This window comes from Balaenoptera ricei, chromosome 14 (genome assembly GCF_028023285.1).
Source record: "Balaenoptera ricei isolate mBalRic1 chromosome 14, mBalRic1.hap2, whole genome shotgun sequence".
NCBI lineage: Eukaryota > Metazoa > Chordata > Mammalia > Artiodactyla > Balaenopteridae > Balaenoptera > Balaenoptera ricei.
The window spans coordinates 17318839-17339707 of record NC_082652.1 but is presented as its reverse complement, the minus strand read 5'-3'; the positions used below and the strand labels follow the sequence as shown (position 1 = coordinate 17339707).

At 38.4% G+C, this 20869-nt stretch overlaps 1 protein-coding gene across 1 annotated transcript in view; it reads left to right on the top strand.

Moving 5' to 3' along the window:
• SPPL3 (signal peptide peptidase like 3) overlaps nt 1-20869 on the top strand; it is a 122196-nt gene that overhangs the window by 54496 nt on the left and 46831 nt on the right. Inside the window, exon 2 of the mRNA XM_059894825.1 lies at nt 19393-19470. Within this exon, the coding sequence (XP_059750808.1) occupies nt 19393-19470 (78 nt within the window). The remainder of the gene's footprint in view (nt 1-19392; nt 19471-20869) is intronic.

The window sequence follows — 20869 nt, the reverse complement described above, 5'->3', positions numbered from 1 at the left end:
ATGTGGAACAACTCCTACAGAACACCTACTGAACGCTGGCAGAAGACCTCAGACTTCCCCAAAAGGCAAGAAACTCCCCACGTACCTGGGTAGGGCAAAAGAAAAAAGAAAAAATAGAGACAAAAGAATAGGGACGGGACCTGCACCTCTGCGAGGGAGCTGTGAAGGAGGAAAAGTTTCCACACACTAGGAAGCCCCTTCACCGGCAGAGACGGGCGGGGGGCTGGGTGCAGAGGGGAGGAAGCTTCGGAACCACAGAGGAGAGCGCAGCAGCAGGGGTGCAGAGGGCAAAGCGGAGAGATTCCCGCACAGAGGATGGCTGCCGACCAGCTCTCATCAGCCTGAGAGGCTTGTTTACTCACCTGCCGGGACGGGTGGGGGCTGGGAGCTGAGGCTGAGGCTTCGGAGGTCAGACCCCAGGGAGAGGACTGGAGTTGGCTGTGTGAACACAGCCTGAAGGGGGCTAGTGCGCCACAGCTAGCCAGGAGGGAGTCCCGGAAAAAGTCTGGACCTGCCCAAGAGGCAAGAGAATATTGTTTCGGGGTGTGTGAGGAGAGGGGATTCAGAGCACTGCCTTAACGAGCTCCAGAGACGGGCGCAAGCCGTGGCTATCAGTGCGGACCCCAGAGACTGGCATGAAACGCTAAGGCTGCTGCTGCCGCCACCAAGAGGCCTGTGTGGAAGCACAGGTCACTCTCCACACCTCCCCTCCCGGGAGCCTGTGCAGCCCGCCACTGCCAGGGTCCCGTGATCCAGGGACAACTTCCCCGGGAGAACACATGGCGTGCCTCAGGCTGTTGCAACGTCACGTTGGCCTCTGCCGCCGCAGGCTCGCCCCACATTCCGTACCCCTCCCTCCCGCCGGCCTGAGTGAGCCAGAGCCGCTTAATCAGCTGCTCCTTTAACCCCGTCCTGTCTGAGTGAAGAACAGATGCCAGAAGGCGACCTACACGCAGAGGCGGGGCCAAATCCAAAGCTGAACCCCAGGAGCTGTGCGAACAAAGAAGAGAAAGGGAAATCTCTCCCAGCAGCCTCAGGAGCAGCGAATTAAATCTCAACAATCATCTTGATGTATGCTGCATCTCTGGAATACCTGAGTAGACAACGAATCATCCCAAAATAGAGGCAGTGGACTTTGGGAGCAACTGTAGACTTGGGGTTTGCTTTCTGCATCTAATTTGTTTCTGGTTTTATGTTTATCTTAGTTGAGTTTATTATCATTGGTAGATTTGTTTATTGATTTGGTTGCTCTTTTTTTTATATATATATAGATATATATAGATTTATTTTTTTCTTTTTCTCTTTTTGTGAGTGTGTATGTGTATGCTTCTTTGTGTGATTTTGTCTGTATAGCTGTGCTTTTATCATTTGTCCTAGGGTTCTGTCTGTCCGTTTTTCTTTTTGTTTTTTTTTTTGTATAGTTTTTAGTGCTTGTTATCATTGGTAGATTTGTTTTTTGGTTTGGTTGCTCTCTTTCTTTCTTTCTTTTTTTATTTTTTTTATGACTTTTTAATATTTTTAATTTTTAATTTTAATAACTTTATTTTATTTTCTTTTTTTCTTTCTTTCTTTCTTTTTTTCTCCCTTTTCTTCTGAGCTGTGTGGCTGACAGGGTCTTGGTGCTCCGGCCGGGTGTCAGACCTGTGCCTCTGAGGTGGGAGAGCCGAGTTCAGGACAGTGGTCCACCAGAGACCTCCCAGCTCCATGTAATATCAAATGGCGAAAGCTCTCCCAGAGAACTCCATCTCAACGCTAAGACCCAGCTCCACTCAATGACCAGCAAGCTCCAGTGCTGGACTCCCTATGCCAAACAACTAGCAAGACAGGAACACAACCCCACCCATTAGCACAGAGGCTGCCTAAAATCATAATAAGGTCACAGACACCCCAAAACACACCACCAGACGCAGTCCTGCCCTTCAGAAAGACAAGATCCAGCCGCACCCACCAGAACACAGGCACCAGTCCCCTCCACCAGGAAGCCTACATAACCCACTGAACCAACCTTAGCCACCGGAGGCAGACACCAAAAACAGTGGGAACTACAAACCTGCAGCCTGCAAAAAGGAGACCCCAAACACAGTAAGTTAAGCAAAATGAGAAGACAGAGAAACACACAGAAGATGAAGGAGCAAGGTAAAAACCCACCAGACCAAACAAATGAAGAGGAAATAGGCAGTCTACCTGAAAAAGAATTCAGAGTAATGATAGTAAAGATGATCCAGAATCTTGGAAATAGGATGGAGAAAATACAAGAAACATTTAACAAGGACCTAGAAGAACTAAAGAGCAAACAAGCATAGATGAATAACACAATAAATGAAATTAAAAATTCACTAGAAGGAATCAATAGCAGAATAACTGAGGCAGAAGAACGGATAAGTGACCTGGAAGATTAAATAGTGGAAATAACTACTGCAGAGCAGAACAAAGAAAAAAGAATGAAAAGAATTGAGGACAGTCTCAGAGACTCTGGGACAATATTAAATGCACCAACATTCGAATTATAGGGGTCCCAGAAGAAGAGAAAAAGAAAGGGACTGAGAAAATATTTGAAGAGATTATAGATGAAAACTTCCCTAATATGGGAAAGGAAATAGTCAATCAAGTCCAGGAAGCACAGAGAGTCCCATACAGGATAAATCCAAGGAAAAACACACCAAGACACATATTAATCAAACTATCAAAAATTAAATGCAAAGAAAAAATATTAAAAGCAGCAAGGGAAACGCAACAAATAACATACAAGGGAATCCCCATAAGGTTAACAGCTGATCTTTCAGCAGAAACTCTGCACGACAGAAGGGAATGGCAGGACATTTAAACTGTTGAAAGGGAAAAACCTACAACCAAGATTACTCTACTCAGCAAGGATCTTATTCAGATTTGATGGAGAAATTAAAACCTTTACAGACAAGCAAAAGCTAAGAGAATTCAGCACCACCAAACCTGCTTTACAGCAAATGCTAAAGGAACTTCTCTAGGCAGGAAACACAAGAGAAGGAAAAGACCTATAATAACAAACCCAAAACAATTAAGAAAATGGTAATAGGAACATACATATCGATAACTACCTTAAGCGTAAATGGATTAAATGCTCCAACCAAAAGACATAGACTGGCTGAATGGATACAAAAACAAGACCCATATATATGCTGTCTACAAGAGACCCACTTCAGACCTAGGGACACATACAGACTGAAAGTGAGGGGATAGAAAAAGATATTCCATGCAAATGGAAATGAGAAGAAAGCTGGAGTAGCAATTCTCATATCAGACAAAATAGACTTTAAAATAAAGACTATTATAAGAGACAGAGAAGGACACTACATGATGATCAAGGGATCAATCCAAGAAGAAGATATAACAATTGTAAATATTTATGCACCCAACATAGGAGTACCTCAATACATAAGGCAAATGCTAACAGCCATAAAAGGGGAAATTGACAGTAGCACAATCATAATAGGAGACTTTTAACACCCCACTTTCACCAATGGACAGATCATCCAGACAGAAAATTAATACGGAAACACAAGCTTTAAATGCTACATTAAACAAGATGGACTTAATTGATATTTATAGGACATTCCATCCAAAAACAACAGAATACACTTTCTTCTCAAGTGCTCATGGAACATTCTCCAGGATAGATCACATCTTGGGTCACAAATCAAGCCTCAGTAAATTTTAAAAAATTGAGATTGTATCAAGTATCTTTTCCGACCACAACACTATGAGACTAGATGTCAATTACAGGAAAAAAAACTGTAAAAAGTACAAACACATGGAGGCTAAACAATACGCTACTATGTAACCAAGATATCACTGAAGAAATCAAAGAGGAAATTAAAAAATACCTAGAAACAAATGACAATGAAAATACGATGACCCAAAACCTATGGGACACAGCAAAAGCAGTTCTAAGAGGGAAGTTAATAGCAATACAATCCTACCTCCGGAAACAAGAAAAATCTCAACTAAACAACCTAACCTGACACCTAAAGCAATAGAGAAAGAAGAACAAAACCCCCCCAAAGTTAGCACAGGGAAAGAAATCATAAAGATCAGATCAGAAATAAGTGAAAAAGAAATGAAAGAAACGATAGCAAAGATCAATAAAACTAAAAGCTGGTTCTTTGAGAAGATAAACAAAATTGATTAACCATTAGCCGGACTCATCAAGAAAAAAGGGAGAAGACTCAAATCAACAGAATTAGAAATGAAAAAGGAGAAGTAACAACTGACACTGCAGAAATACAAAGGATCATGAGAGATTACTACAAGCAACTATATGCCAATAAAATGGACAACCTGGAAGAAATGGACAAATTCTTAGAAAAGCACAACCTTCTGAGACTGAACCAGGAAGAAATAGAAAATATAAACCAATCACAAGCACTGAAATTGAGACTGTGAGTAAAAATCTTCCAACAAACAAAAGCACAGGACCAGATGGCTTCACAGGCGAATTCTATCAAACATTTAGAGAAGAGCTAACACCTGTCCTTCTCAAACTCTTCCAAAATATAGCAGAGAGAGGAACACACCCAAACTCATTCTACAATGTCACCATCACCCTGATACCAAAACCAGACAAAGATGTCACAAAGAAAGAAAACTACAGGCCAATATCACTGATGAACATAGATGCAAAAATCCTCAACAAAATACTAGCAAACAGAATCCAAGAGCAGATTAAAAGGATCATACACCATGATCAAGTGGGGTTTATCCCAGGAATGCAAGGATTCTTCAATATATGCAAATCAATCAATGTGATAAACCATATTAACAAATTGAAGGAGAAAAACCATATGATCATCTCAATAAATGCAGAAAAAGCTGTTGACAAAATTCAGCACCCATTTATGATAAAAACCCTCCAGAAAGTAGGCATAAAGAGAACTTACCTCAACATAGTAAAAGCCATATATGACACACCCACAGCGAACATCGTTCTCAGTGGTGAAAAACTGAAACTGTTTCCTCTAAGATCAGAAAAAAGACAAGGTTGTCCACTCTCACCACTATTATTCAACATAGTTTTGGAAGTTTTAGCCACAGCAATCAGAGAAGAAAAAGAAATGAAAAGAATCCAAATAGGAAAAGAAGAAGTAAAGCTGTCACTGTTTGCAGGTGACATGATACTATACATAGAGAATCCTAAAGATGCTGCCAGAAAACTACTAGAGCTAATCAATGAATTTGGTAAAGTGGCAGGATGCAAAATTAATGCACAGAAATCTCTTGCATTCCTATACACTAATGATGCAAAATCTGAAAGAGAAGTTAAGGAAACACTCCCATTTACCATTGCAACAAAAAGAATAAAATACCTAGGAATAAACCTACCTAAGGAGACAAAAGACCTGTATGCAGAAAACTGTAAGACACTGATAAAAGAAATTAAAGACGATACAAGCAGATGGAGAGATATACCATGTTCTCTTGGATTGGAAGAATCAACATTGTGAAAATGACTATACTACCCAAAGCAGTCTACAGATTCACTGCAATCCCTATCAAACTACCAGTGGCATTTTTCACAGAACTAGGACAAAATATTTCACAATTTGCATGGAAACACAAAAGACCCCGAAGAGCCAAAGCAATCTTGAGAAAGAAAAACAGAGCTGGAGAAATCAGGCTCCTGGACTTCAGACTATACTACAGAGCTACAGTAATCAAGACAGTATGGTACTGGTACAAAAACAGAAATATAGATCAATGGAACAGGATAGAAAGCCCAGAGATAAACCCACACACATATGGTCACCTTATTTTTGATAAAGGAGGCAAGAATATACAGTGGAGAAAAGACAGCCTCTTCAATAAGTGGTGCTGGGAAAACTGGACAGCCACATGTAAAAGAATGAAATTAGAACACTCCCTAACACCATACACAAAAATAAACTCAAAATGGATTAAAGACCTAAATATAAGGCCAGACACTATCAAACTCTTAGAGGAAAAGATAGGCAGAACACTCTATGACATAAATCACAGCAAGATCCTTTTTGACCCACCTCCTAGAGAAATGGAAATAAAAACAAAAATAAACAAATGGGACTGAATGAAACTTAAAAGCTTTTGCACAGCAACGGAAAACATAAGATGAAAAGACAACCCTCAGAATGGGAGAAAATATTTGCAAATGAAGCAACTGACAAAGGATTAATCTTCAAAATATACAAGCAGCTCATGCAGCTCAATATCAAAAAAACAAACAACCCAATCCAAAAACGGGCAGAAGACCTAAATAGACATTTCTCCAAAGAACATATACAGATTGCCAACAAACACATGAAAGGATGCTCAACATCACTAAAAACTAAAAATAGAACTAACCATATGACCCAGCAATCCCACTACTGGGCATATACCCTGAGAAAACATAATTCAAAAAGAGTCATGTACCGCAATGTTCACTGCAGCTCTATTTACAATAGCCAGGACATGGAAGCAACCTAAGTGTCCATCAACAGATGAATAGATAAAGAAGATGTGGCACATATATAGAGTGGAATATTACTCAGCTATAAAAAGAAACGAAACTGAGTTATTTGTAGTGAGGTGGATGGACCTAGAGCCTGTCATACAGAATGAAGTAAGTCAGAAAAACAGATACCGTATGCTAACACGTATATGTGGAATCTAAAAAAAAAAAAAAAAAAAAGCTTTTGAAGAACCTAGGGGCAGGACAGGAATAAAGATGCAGATGTAGAGAATGGACTTGAGGACACGGGGAGGGGGAAGGGTAAGCTGGGACGAAGTGAGAGAGTGGCATGGACATATATACACTACCAAATGTAAAATCGATAGCTAGTGGGAAGCAGCCGCATAGCACAGGGAGATTAGCTCCGTGCTTTGTGAGCACCTAGAGAGGTGGGATAGGGAGGGTGGGAGGGAGACGCAAGAGGGAGGAGATATGGGGATATATGTATATGTATAGCTGATTCACTCTGTTATAAAGCAGAAACTAACACACCATTGTAAAGCAATTATACTCCAATGAAGATGTTAAAAAAATAAATAAAGCACATAGCACAGCACCCCACACATATTAAATGGTCAATAAAGCCAAGGAGCTATAATTACTATTAGGAATTTACAATTTGAGAGTTAAGATTGTTGGTGGTATAAAGGCAAGTGTACTGCTGGTTTTTATGTATTGAACTGTGCCAAGTAGTTTCCTAGGAATTAGATTAGCCCTGAAATGTTATGTCAGCTGAGAATTTTGGTTTCTAGGTGACAGTGCTACCATAGGAAACAGCACTGGCATGCTCTTCAGAGAAGAAAACCTTTCAGGGGAAATCTATAGTAGCTTTTTCTTTCTTCTCAACTCTCGGATTAAAATGATAGTCAGTGTAAAGGAGAGAATAGAGAGACTCTGCAAAAAGGATCAGGAGCTACAGAACTTAGGAGAAACTGCTAACAGATGGGAGAAATGAGAACAAAAGTTTTTGTTTTGTTTTTTTTCTATTAAGCACGCACTTTACTAGTAGAAATGAAAAACTCCATAATAGGAAGGAAAAGCTGTATCAGAAATATAAGTGATTCAGACATGAATTCCCAAAGTATACAACCTCTCCTTCGCATAAACTAGTGGGATAAACATTGAACATAAGGAGTGAAACATAGAAGTAGTAACGGAGGAATTTCTTCAAGAGGGGTGTAAGTGGAACCTGATTAAAGGAGCCAAAGATAGTGAACACATTTTTCCCTTTTGTAAAAGAGGAGCATGTTTAACTTGGGGGTGAGAGCTGGTAGACCCATCAAGCTGCAATGAGCAGAACTGTATGATGGCTGGGCTTCCTTCTAGGGTCACAGCAAAGTCTGCATAGTAGGACTTCCAACTGAAATGGAGAATGCAGTGATGTTTACAGAAACAAAACAAACTATGAGTTAAGTAATGGCATAATCTCTATTTTACAACAAACTAGAACTTAGAACTGAGTTCCTGATCCCCACTCCCCAACCCCCCTTCCTCCCCCTCCAACACTTGTTCCATCTGTAGCCTTCCCATCTCTGTTGGTGGTGGCTCCATCTTTGCACTTGGTCGGGCTAAAACCATGGTAGTCATCCTGTGCTCCTCTTTCTCTCGTGCTCCATGTTCAATGTATCAGGAAATTCTGCAGAGCTTTATCTTCAAAATATAACTGGAATCAGATCACTTCTCACCATTACCATGACTTTTACCCCAGTGCCAGCCGTCATCTGTCATCTGTCATCTTGTGCCTGAATTATCACAGTAGCCTGTTCTCTCTGCTTCTGCGTTACCGCGCTATAATCTGTTCTTTCCCCCCACAAGGTTGATATTTATTTATTTACTTAGTATAGTTGATGTATAATATTACATAAGTTTTAGGTGTACAACATAGTGATTCACAGTTTTAAAGGTTATATTCCACTATACTAATTTATAATGAGTATAAATTTTTGACTGTATTCCTATATTCCCTGTGTTGTACTATATATCCTTGTAGCTTAGTTATTTTATACATAGTAGTTTGTACCTCTTAATCCTCTACCCTCTTCCCCTTCCCTCTCCCCACTGTTAACCACTAGTTTGTTCTCTATATCTGTGTTTCTTTTTTGTTATATTCACTAGTTGTATTTTTTAGATTCCATATATAAGTGGTATCATACAATATTTGTCTTTCTCTGTCTGACTTATTTCACTTAGCATAATACTCTTCAAGTCCATCCATGTTGTTGCAAATGGCAAAATTTCATTCTTTTTTTATGGCTGAGTAGTCATTTTATTTATATATATTTTTATATGAAATATATTTTATATATATGTTCCACATTTTCTTTATCCATTCATCTGTTGTTGAACACTTAGATTGCTTCTATAATCTGTTCTTTTTTTTTAAGATTTTTTTTTTTGATGTGGACCATTTTTAAAGTCTTTATTGAATTTGTTACAACATTGCTTCTGTTCTGTGTTTTGGTTTTTTGGCCGCGAGGCATGTGGGATCTTAGCTCCCCAACCAGGGATCGAACCCGCACCCCCTGCATTGTAAGGTGAAGTCTTAACCGCTGGACCGCCAGGGAAGTCATAATATGTTCTTAATACATCAGCTAGTCATCCCTTTTCCCCCTACTTTTCTAAAACTCAGATTTCTTTAGGTATAATTTACAAACAGTAAAATTCACTCTTTTTAGGAGTAGAGTTCTGTGAATTTTGACAACACACATAGTCTTGGACCATCATAGTCAAGAAATAGAACATTTCCATTGCCCCCCAAAGTTCCCTTATGCCCTTTTGTAATCATCCCTCCTCCCACCCCCAACCCCTGGCAATTAGTCTCTTTTTTCTTCCTTCAGTTTTGTCTTTCCTAGAATGTCATATAAATGGGATATATTTGTAGTGTTTTGAGTCTGCCTTCTTTCTCTGAGCATAATGCATTTGAGATTCATACATACACAGTGCATTGCTCAGTAGTTTGTATCTGTTTATTGCTGAGTAGTTCTCCACTGTATAAAGGTACCACAGTTTGTTTATCCTTTCACTAGTTGATGGACATTTGGATTGTTTCCAGTTTTTGGCAATTTTGGATAAAGCTGCTTTAAACATTCACATTTAGGATTTTGTGTGGATATGTATTTTCATTTCTCTTGGGTCAATATGCTAACTTGTTTACCTTTATATGACACTGTCAAACTGATGCTAAAGTGACTGTACCATTTTGCTATAAATTAAGCACGGTAAGAGAATATCTTACTGTGGCAGTATCACTACTCTTGCGCTTTAAGGGCCATTATTAAGTAAAATAAGGGTTACTTGAATACAAGTACTATGATACCATGATAGTTGATGTGATAACTGAGAAGGTTAAGTGACTAATGGGAGGGTAGGTATACAGAGTGGATATGCTGGATGAAGAAATGATTCACGTCCGGGAAGGACAGAGCAAGACGGTGTAAGATTTCATCACACCATTCAGAATGATGTGCAATTTAAAACTTATTAATTGTTTTATTTATGGAATTTTCCATTTAATATTTTCAGACTGCAGTTGACCATAGGTAGCAAACTGTGGAAAGTGAAACGGTGGATAAGGGGGTTACTACTATATTGTGAAATGGTTTAGAGTGTGACCTCTAGATCTGGAGACAGGCTACCTGGGTTGGCATGCTAGCTCTTATTCCTCCTTGGGCAAATTAGTTCATCTCTCTGTGCTTCAGTATCTTCATCTCTAGAGCTGATAATAATAGTGCCTTTTTCAAAGGAATGTTGTGAAGATAAAATGAGTTAGATGTAAACAGCTAGTACAGTGTCTAAACACATAGTGAGAGCCCCAAGAGCATTAGCTATTGTTGTTGCTGTTACTGTTACTATAACAGCAGTTTTATTTCTCGGTCTCCTAGGCCTTTCAGATAGGGCTTTGGACACTTTTTAATGAATTACTCACCTTTTAAAGGTTGTTCTCATGTTTATTATTTACGGGAGGCCAGGTAACATTTGTCTGAGTGTTTGCGGCACCTGTGTGTAGAGGAAAACTGAAAGTTTTGGGGAATTTATATAGCCCAACCTTTTAAAACACCGTAATTTAATCTCTGTTTGTAAACAGGAGTTTGACTCGTACTAAACCAACAGTTTTCTCTGAAAATATTCTCACAAGTGGCAAAAGTCTCCAACTATAGAATAGAGTCCAGCATCCTTTATAACTACCAACTAAAAGTAGTCTTTTCTTAGTGTGACTTTAAAATTTGGACATTCATCTTATGAATGTCTCACTTTTTGTCAAGATTAATTAGAAAATTCACAAGTAAAATCACCCAGGGCTTCTCATTATTGTTTAGGTTTCTAACAGTATATTTGTATTGGGGTTTTTCCCCTCCTCTTGGAGCCCTGGACAGTAGTTATTTGATCTGAATCTTTTTAGAGGTGTGACAGTGGATTAATTCGAGCTAAAGACTTCAGTCATGAATTCTTTGTGTATATCTCTAGAAAAAAACAAGGGTATTAAATATTCTTGTTACTGCTAAGGACAGAAGAGCCCTCTCCAGACAGCTGAGTGTCTGCTTTTGGGAGATATTTAGCACAGAGTACTTTAGAGCTCTGGGCTCAAGCTGGATTTGAATCCACACTTTGTCACCTACTGTGTTGTGAAGCTGGAGCTGGTGTATTGAATTAAGAACATGTAGATTTTGACCTGATGGATGAGGGGGACAAACCACCCACACGGGGTCCCCAGGTAGTTTCCTCAGCATCTGAGCTCCCACTTTGGGGAAGTGAAATCCACAGGGTCGTTCTGATGGAGGGTGCAGTTTCAATACGCCCACACCAAGGAAATAGTCTTAAGATTTATTACTTACAGACCCAGAAGCAAGGGGATGCAGTGAGCCAGGGGAACAGCAGTCCTTCATCCCTGGGCACAAGCCAGCAGAAGATAGAGCAGGGTAGCAAGCACCTAGTACTTCTAAGGTGATTGGGGTGGAGGTTACTAACTTAGGTCAGGTACCCTTGTGCAGTAACAATAGTAAACAGCAAGGGTTGACATACTCTTTCTGTATAGAGTCAGATAGTAAATATTTTGAGCTTTGTGAGCCATATGGTCGCTGTCACAACTACAGTTGACCCTTGAACAACATGGGGGTCCACTCGAACTGTGCGGGTCCACTTTATAAGGCAGATTTTTCTCAGTAGTAAGTACTACAGTATTACACGGTTCGTGGTTGGTTGAATCCACAGATACAGATGAACCTCGGATACAGAGGGCCAGCTCTAAGCCGGCACCCCTAACCCCCACGTTGTTCAAGGGTTAACTGTTTTCACCTCTGCCAGTGAAGCTCTAGAGCAGCCATAGACAGTACCTGAATGAATGAGCTTGGCTCTGTTTATTGGAATAGCAGTAGGTCATGGTTTGTCCACTCCTGGTGTGTGGCAACCCATAGCGCTATGTGTAGGCTGGTGACTCCCTCCTCTAAGTAATAACAACAGTCTTTTATTGAGTAGTGTGTCAAGTGCTGTATTAAATACTTTACATTATTATCCCCCTTCTATAGATGAAGTTAACTGAAACAAGTGAGGTGAATCAACTTTTTTTTTTTTTTGGCCGTGCAGCGTGGCGTGTAGGATCTTAATTCCCCGACCAGGGATCGAACCCGGGCCCCAGCAGTGAAAGCGCAGAGTCCTAACCGCTGGCCTGTCAGGGAATTCCCTCAACTTTTTTTTTTTTTCCTACAGTCATTGTGTTTTGTTTATGAAGAAATTTAAAAGAACAGCATGGAAAACTGTTACAGGAAGAAGCAGGCTGAAGACCAATATATCACATAATCCCACTTTTATTAAAAATGGGACTCATCATTTCACATTTCTTATTATTTGAATTTTTTAAATAACACTAAATTTTTTAAAAATGGTGTTTAAGATCTGCACGTTAAGAAAAGGACAAAGAAGTGTTTGTGGTTTGTGATTTCTGATTTGGCTATACTTTTCATTTATTTTTGACCAAATGCTAGAAGCTTGTTTTACAGTTAAATGTAACATCCCATCTATAGTACAATTTTATTTCAGAGAGCCAAATTTAAAGATGAAGGTTTTCTAAAACTTTAAAAGCACCAACATTGCAATTATATATGTATTTTAAGATTTATTTAGTCACATCACATCAGTTGATATCTTGATTCAGCACTAAATACTATTGCAGGTAAATATTGCTATTCTGATTACTGATACAGCTTTTCACATAGGAAACAGCAGCAAACTTCCATACCTTAATTCATCAAAAGGCAGCTAAAAAAAATTTAAGCAGCTACTATAACACAGGTCATATTTGAATTCCAGGTTCCCCAAACCCCATCCCACCCTCATTTGGAAAGCAACCCAACGTCTGCTCCTGAGCTTGCACCGCGTAATCTCTTGTAGGAAGAAATGCAGTGTTTGCTTCACAGCTGCCTTGATTATACTGGGGACTTAGTCCATAGGTTAGCTTTTCATTTTATTTATGGTTTCCTTTTCTGTGCAAAAGCTTATAAGTTTGATTAGGTCCCATAGCACTTTGTTTCTCTATTAAACATTACATTCTGCCGCCTTGTACAGTGTGTCTTTACTAGATTGTAACCTTCTTAAATGACTGTCTTACTTTTTGTCTTTTTGTATCTTAAACATGGATTTAATTTATTAAAATTTTATTTGATGAGACACCTATTCCATTACTATGCTTAGAATACATACTTGGTTTTTTCCCTTAAAATAAGAAAAGATGTGGAAGATAATTATTGTGGACCTTGTGATAGACAATATTTTTGATAAAAATACAAATTAAATTCTGTTTCAGTATACTCCACCATGAAGAGAAAGATTGTAACATTTCTTAGGCCTGGAATATGTCATTTTCTGCATATTGTATTTGAAGCCAGATATTTTGCAAAGCACAAAAAAATTGTAGCTACCCTTGGTGTTTTGTGGTGTGTTAGCATTGCATGTGAGAAAATACTAGCAGTTTATATAGCCAGGGCTTGTGGGGAAATGTATAAGGCAGCAGCTCTCAAATTGTGGCCTGTGGATCACTGGGGTTTACTCAGACCCTTTCAGGGAGTCTACAAGGTCAGACTATTTTCATAATGCTAATAAAGTTATTTGCCTTTTTCATTTTGACATTTTTTTTCTTGCAGTGAAAAGCAGTGGTGCGTTTAAAAAAACCATTGCTGTGCTGCTGTAACATGAATCAACACAGTGGCACCAAACTGAACTAATAATCATTGTATTCTTCACCACCATGCACACACTGCTTAAAAAAAAAAGAAAGGCAGTTTCACTTAGGGCAAAGCAGTGAAAATTGCTTTTATTAAATCTCAATCCTTGAGCACACTTGTTTTTTTCTAATAAAACGCAGAGTTTCCCCCGATTAAAAAATGGGCAGAGGACCTTCTTTTCCAAAGAAGATATACAGATGGCCAACAGGCACATGAAAAGATGCTCAGTGTCACTAATCATCAGGAAAATACAAATCAAAACCACAGTGAGGTATCACTCACCCCTGTCAGAGTGGCTATTGTCAAAAAGACAAGAAATAACAAGAGTTGGTGAGGATGTAGAGAAAAAGGAACCCTTGTGCACTGTCAGTGGGAATGTAAATTGATGCAGTCACTATGGAAAACAGTATGGAAGTTCCTCAAAAAATTAAAAATAGAACTATCATATGATCCCCAGCAGTTCCACTTCTGGGTATTTGAAGAAAACAAAAACACTAATTCGAAAAGGTAACGCACCCTAATGTTCATAGCAGCATTATTTACAATAGCCAAGACATGAAGTAACCTAAGTGCCCAACGACAGATGAATGGATAAAGAAGATGTGGGGGCATGTGTATGTATACATAGACACACACACTGTGGAATATTACTCAGCCATAAAAAAGAATGAAATCTTGCCATTTGTGACAACAAGGATGGACCTGCTGGGGGCGTTTAGCTTAGTAAAATAAGTCAGACAGAGTAAGACAAATACTGTATGTGGCATCTAAAAAACAGAAACAGATACAGAGAATAAACTAGTGGTTACCACAGGGGAGAAAAGGGCGAAATAGGTGAAGGGAATTAAGATGTACAAACCGGCAGTTATAAATAAGTCACAGAGATGTAATGTATAGCACAGGGAGTGTAGTCAATATTTTATCACTTTGTATGGTGTGTAATCTATAAAAATACTGAATCACTATGTTGTACACCTGAAACTAATATATTGTAAGTCAACTATACTTCAATTAAAATTTTAAAAGTTCTTATTAAGCACTTCTGCTATATAGTAAAATACCATTGGTTTTCTTAAGAAAAACACTTGTGCAGTCATTTAAAATGCTAGCTGAACTAGCTACTTTTTTCTTGGAACCTTCCATTTTTACTTGAAGGATGACTAGTGGACAAACTATGGAGTTATTCACACTTGGGTGTGTGGCAGACAGTTTCTCAAAAATGAATGAAGTGAGCCTGTTACTTCAAGGGGGAAAAAAGTTATTTTTGCCAGTGATAAAATTTGCATGAAAATAGGAATTTTGGAAATTTTGTGCCCATTATCATTAGCCTCAAGAGTGAAATTAACAGGGCTTCCCTGGCCGGCGCAGTGGTTAAGAATCTGCCTGCCAATGCAGGGAACATGGGTTCGAGCCCTGGTCCAGGAAGATCCCACATGCTGCAGAGCAACTAAGCCCGTGTGCCACAACTACTGAGGCTGCGCTCTGGAGCCCGTGAGCCGCAACTATTGAGCCCACCTGCCACAGCTGCTGAAGCCCTCATGCCTAGAGCCTGTGCTCCGCAACAAGAGAAGCCACCACAATGAGAAGACTGCACACTGCAACGAAGAGTAGCCCCCGCTCGCCACAGCTAGAGAAAGCCCACGCACAGCAACAAAGACCCAATGCAGCCAAAAATAAATAAAATAAAATGTTTTAAAAAGTGAAATTAACAAATGTGGTTTTTCAGATATTGTGTAATGAAATGTAACAGCATCTGGAAGAGCTGCATAACTCAGTGACCAGTGTCTTCCAGGTGACCAATGCGTGATGTTACAAAATCATCCATGGGTAAAAGATCCATTCAACTGTAATATAGTCCATGGGATTTTAATGTAATATAGTTTTTTTTTTAATTCACTGATAAGGTTTCAGATTCCATGCTGCAAGTAACCTTTAAGAAATTACCACTTGTTGAATTTTAGTATAGTATCAAAGAAGAATATCCTCAGTTATCTGAAAAGGTTATTGCAATATTCCTCCCTTTTCCAGCTACACATCTGTGTAAGGCCAGATTTTTTTCCCCCCATAAAGTTCAACTAAAGTAACATACAGCAACAGATTGAATGCAGGAGCAATTATGAGAATCTGGCTTTCTTCTATTTAAGCCAGACATTAAAGAGGTTTGCAAAAATGTAAAAGGATGCCCCTCATCTAAATTTTTTGTTTTGGAAAATAGTTATCTTTCCTTTAAAAATGTAATTTATGTGCTCGTGTAATGGTTTTATTATATTTAAATGAATTAGTAAATAAGCATTTAAATTTTTTCTCACTTTTAATTTCTAGTATTGTAAATATCAATAGCTGTAACCCACAGGAACAAAAGCTCTCAGGGTCCTTGAGAGTATAGATGGTCTCAAGACCAAAAAGTTTGCCAAGTGCTATTCTAGGTCAGTGTGCAGGGTTGGAATAGTAGTTGCTTGGTTTGTTGGGTGGACAAGAATGCTTTCATTGTATAGCTGGCAGGCTGACACATAGAACACATTATAGAACAGAACTCTCTGTGTCTCAGTTTGGCATGATTTTTAGCAGGATATGTGTCTAAGCACTTGCTGGTAAAGCAGCTAGAAATAGATGCTTGACTGTAGAGCAGCTCCTAAAATCCAGCATGGTTCTAAAAATCTTAGGGTGTGAAATATAACTTTATATATGAGAGAACTTTCTGGTAGCTCTTTGTCTATTAAGACTTGGGGGAATGTAGTTAAAGAATTAATGGTTTTCGTAATGACCATATAAAATGTTTCAACTCAACAGCTGACCTATACTAATACTTTATTTGGCAAAGTCTTCAAGTCTGTTTTTAGTACGTTTGGCTAACCTGCTTTCTGCGTGTCTCAAATGCATGTATGTAGTTTCTTTTTGCATTTCTGTAAGAATTCCTTTACTTCAGAGTGTAGAGCAATTCCTCCTTTCTTTATCGTGAATCCAGCATCTCTGGAAACAGTCACTTCAATGGGAGGGCCTGAGAGATGATACATTTCTGTTGATGCTTTGGTAGAGTCTGAAGTATAGGATACAGAGGGCTGTAAAATAAGATTGCTGGCCTTTGATTTTAATCCATGTTCTGTATTTTATAATAAATTCTTTTGGTTAAAAGGCTTTTTGTAAAACTTCCATAATGATAGTTGGAGTTGAAATTTGTGAAATTACAAATAACACTGTGAAATAAATTATAACTTCTAATTATGTGATATTTGGTAGTTTGCAAAGTTGTTCAAACTTTTTAAAAAGTTTTATTATAAATTATAAAATACCATGAGCTATATTAGGAGTCAGTTTTAACCAGATTTTCTTGGTACAGATTTATTTGAAAAATAAACTGGTCCAGTATAGAAGAAACCATTAAATGAAACATCAGAACATTTTTTCTGAAACCATACATTTAGCTCTGCAGTGGGTAGCGTGCTTATCGCCAGAAAGTGGAGATGAGAACTGTAGTGCTTATCAGTCTCTTTGTAAGGTATTTAACACATGGCCAAGACTGCACCTTGAAAAACAGGTTGTGAGGAAAGTCAGTGACTAAGTTTGGTTAGTCACACAGAGTAGAGCACAGCATAGAGAATCTGTGGAGGAGGAAGAGCTGGTTTAACCAAAATTCAACCCAGACTTCTAGAAGTCTTAAGTGATGTCTCTGGAGAGTCTCCATTGATTTGGGAGTTATAGCAAAAGAAAGAAACAATAGTACCAAACCTTAAGACACTGAGTTTGGGAAGTTTAAATGTTTAATCTACCTTTTAGGGAATGGCAATATTCTTCAGAACATGAAGGGTACAGAAAAGCTAAGTCATCTAAGTAAAACACCATCAAAAGAAAAGTGCCCCCCCCCCAAAAACAGGCTCCCTTCATGTTTTATAGATCAGGAGTCTGAAAAACTTTTAAATTGCTTTTTAAAATGCCTGTTGGCCCTTAATTATACGAAAAGCTGCTCAATCTCACTTTAATTCACTTTAAAATTAATTACATCAGCAAAGTAATTAACGCAAATGAAAACTAACTGCTGGTAAGGGGTAGAGCAATTTAAGTTCAGGCAGCATCTCATCTGATCCTGCTGCTCTTTGAAGACACTTCATCAGTTACCGTGCTATCCTGGGTTTTCTTCCTCCTTCTCTGTTTCATTTTGTTTTCTTTGCAGCTCCTCCTCCCTTCTGATCTTTAAATTTCTGAATTTTCAGGCTTTCATCCTGGGTCCTCTTCTCACCCACACCCGTGGCTTCAATTACCATGTGGAAGGTTATGAGCTCCCAATATGTATCCTTAGCTTAGAGCTGCTTCTGAACTCTAGACCCAGATAGCCAACTGTTTCCTCAGCACATCCAGAACTTCAAATCTGCTCCTCCTGTTGCCTTTTTTGCCAAATGGTATAGCCATCCATCAGCTGCTTAGCAGAAACCTGGGGATCCTCTCTTAGCCTCATAAACAATCACCAAATCCTATTTTGTTGAGTCTTGTGTCTCTCTCCTTCATCTGCCCCCACTAAGGAAGCCCCCCCCACCCCTAGTTCTTAGGTAGAATCCACCTATTATATATTTTCAAGGTACCCTGTACTTGTTGAAAATTTATAACATTTTCAACAATTATATTCACTTGCTTATGTTAACTTTTGTTTTCATTGCTTTAGAACAAAATTTAATTTTTAAATTCCTTTAGAAAAGACATTCAGGGACAAGACCAAGACAGTCTTGTTTTTTATTACATCCCTGGGGGCTAGCAGAGTGCCTGGCACAGAAGCATCATTAAATATTTACTGAGGGAAAAAAATGAAGAGAAATTTGTTTTAGGAAAATCCATAACATGAATGGATAGTGTGCACGGTGAATTCCTGAAGACAGACTTGCAAACGTTGGGAATTCCCTGAGACTCTGCGCTTCTACTGCAGGGGGCCTGGGATCGATCCTTGGTCCAGAAACTAAGATCCCACGAGCCAAGCGATGTGCCCCCCCCCCAAAAAAAAAAAGATCTCTGATAGTCAAGCCATACAAGGGAGCTAAGGAATTGGCAGTAGGATTGAGAGAAGTAGGGTATTTGCGGAAGTGGAACTTGTGAGACTTACTGTCGTCACATGTGGGAGGTAAGAGAACAGGGTGTCGAGAATGCTGAGGGAATCATATCATTCCTTAAGACATTTGGGTATGAAGGGAAGAATAATGACTTCAGTTTTGGACCTGTTGACTTTAAAGAACCTTCTGTAGGACACCTAGATGGAGAGAACCAATAGGCAGTTATAAAAATAAAACTAGAATCCAGGAGAGAGACACAGGCTTTACTTCATCACTGAGCAAAACCAGTAAAATACTATTGATAATTCAAGTGTACAGAGTTGGTAGATGTTTTGGTACTTTTTAACTTGGGAGTGGAAGCACATATTGCCTATCATACGGAGATGGCATTTTTTACATTGATGTCATTTAACATCCTGTGAATGAATGTTAACTAATAATAGCTGTGAATCTATACGTTTACTCTTTATGTTAAGCTAGCAGATCTATGTTTTAATTATGTATTTTGTTAATGCTAATTTATACCTGTTTTCCTTCCTAAAGACAAAAATAAAACTTAGTGGGGTTTATAGAAATCCATTAGACTGTAAACTCCATGAGGACTTGCTGCCATGTGATTAAAATTTTTTTCCTCTTATTTCTCTAGGGCCTATTCCCTGGTGGATTCCAGTCAAGTGTCTACATTTCTGATTTCCATTCTACTTATAGTCTATGGTAGTTTCAGGTAAGATGCTCTCAAAATGGGATTGATTTCTATTGGAAGTGGAAGAAGCATTGCTCTGAAAATGTTGGCACCAAAACTTATTGCTTCTGTGAGGAAAAACATGACTTTGACAGGAATTGAGTTGAACAAGATAATTCTGATATTTATTCTTTGGTTGGCTTCTGTTAAAACACTTCTTGGTTTTGCTTATGGCTTTGGCATTTTAATGCAAACAAGCAAAAACTAATTGCTTAAATTCTGGTTCTGAAAAAAAGGATTCACGTAAATACACTCATTGAGAGGGTTAAGGAGAGTCCTTGACAGTGATTCTGCAGAGTCTCAAAGGGGACATAAAGTTTTTCTTAATTAAAAAAAAAGGCACTGACCTACGTTGAGCCATATGAGACTGCTGATAGTCAAATTTTTGACCTACACAAATAATTTCATATGGTTCAACCTACTTTTATGAGGATTGTGTACGGTAGCATTTACCAAGTATTCTCTCTGCTGACCTCGAAGTTCCCATCCTAGCAAACAGCCATAGAAATACAAGGAAAATCAGGAAGCTAGATACTCTGTTCTTTTCACTATTCTTACTTTAGAGGAAATTTGGTGGTTGTATAACTCAAATAGTTTTGTGGCTGATACATTTAAAAATGAAGGCTGCCTGAGAAATTTTAAATTGAGAACTTGAAAGGGAGCAACAGTGATAAACGAAATAATGAGGCATAAGGATTTTGAACTATCCAGTATTATATCTGGATTTTAATGGGTATTTGGTAAAATCATAAGACTTTCAGGCTTTATCTCAACACTGAGTAGGACAAGTAAAATACTGTTGATAATTCCAGTATCAGTTGATAAAAGTTTTAATCATTGAGACTTCAGCTGGGAGCCCTAGGTTCATAACCACTCTTAGGAAGCATTAGTCAAGCCAGGGCAATTTAGAACCTCATCAGCATAATCCTGATATTTTGTATCTCTATCCTTTGGACAAGTTTTTGGTTTTTTCTTTTTGAGTATATAATGTTTCAACATTTCAAAAGTCTTTATAATTAAAAAAAACCTTTAGACTCACAACTCTAATACTCCTTTCATTATAGCTCATATGACATTTTATTTGGCACATACTTATATACTGTGTACATTTTTATAGTTTAAATCATTTATATTCTGATTATTATCTAACAAAAATATTTTTCATTATCATCTTCATACTAATTTTTAATAATTTGATATTTCTTTGTATTACTATCTTATTCCACTCTTTTTGGACATGTGAGTTGTTAAAGTGACCATCTTTTTATGTATTCTTTTGCTTTGGCTGAAAAATATCCCTAAGATAAATATCCAAAAATTGAAAAACTTCTCCAAAGAGTAGGAACTGGCTCTTACTACATATTGCCATGTTGTTTTCCAG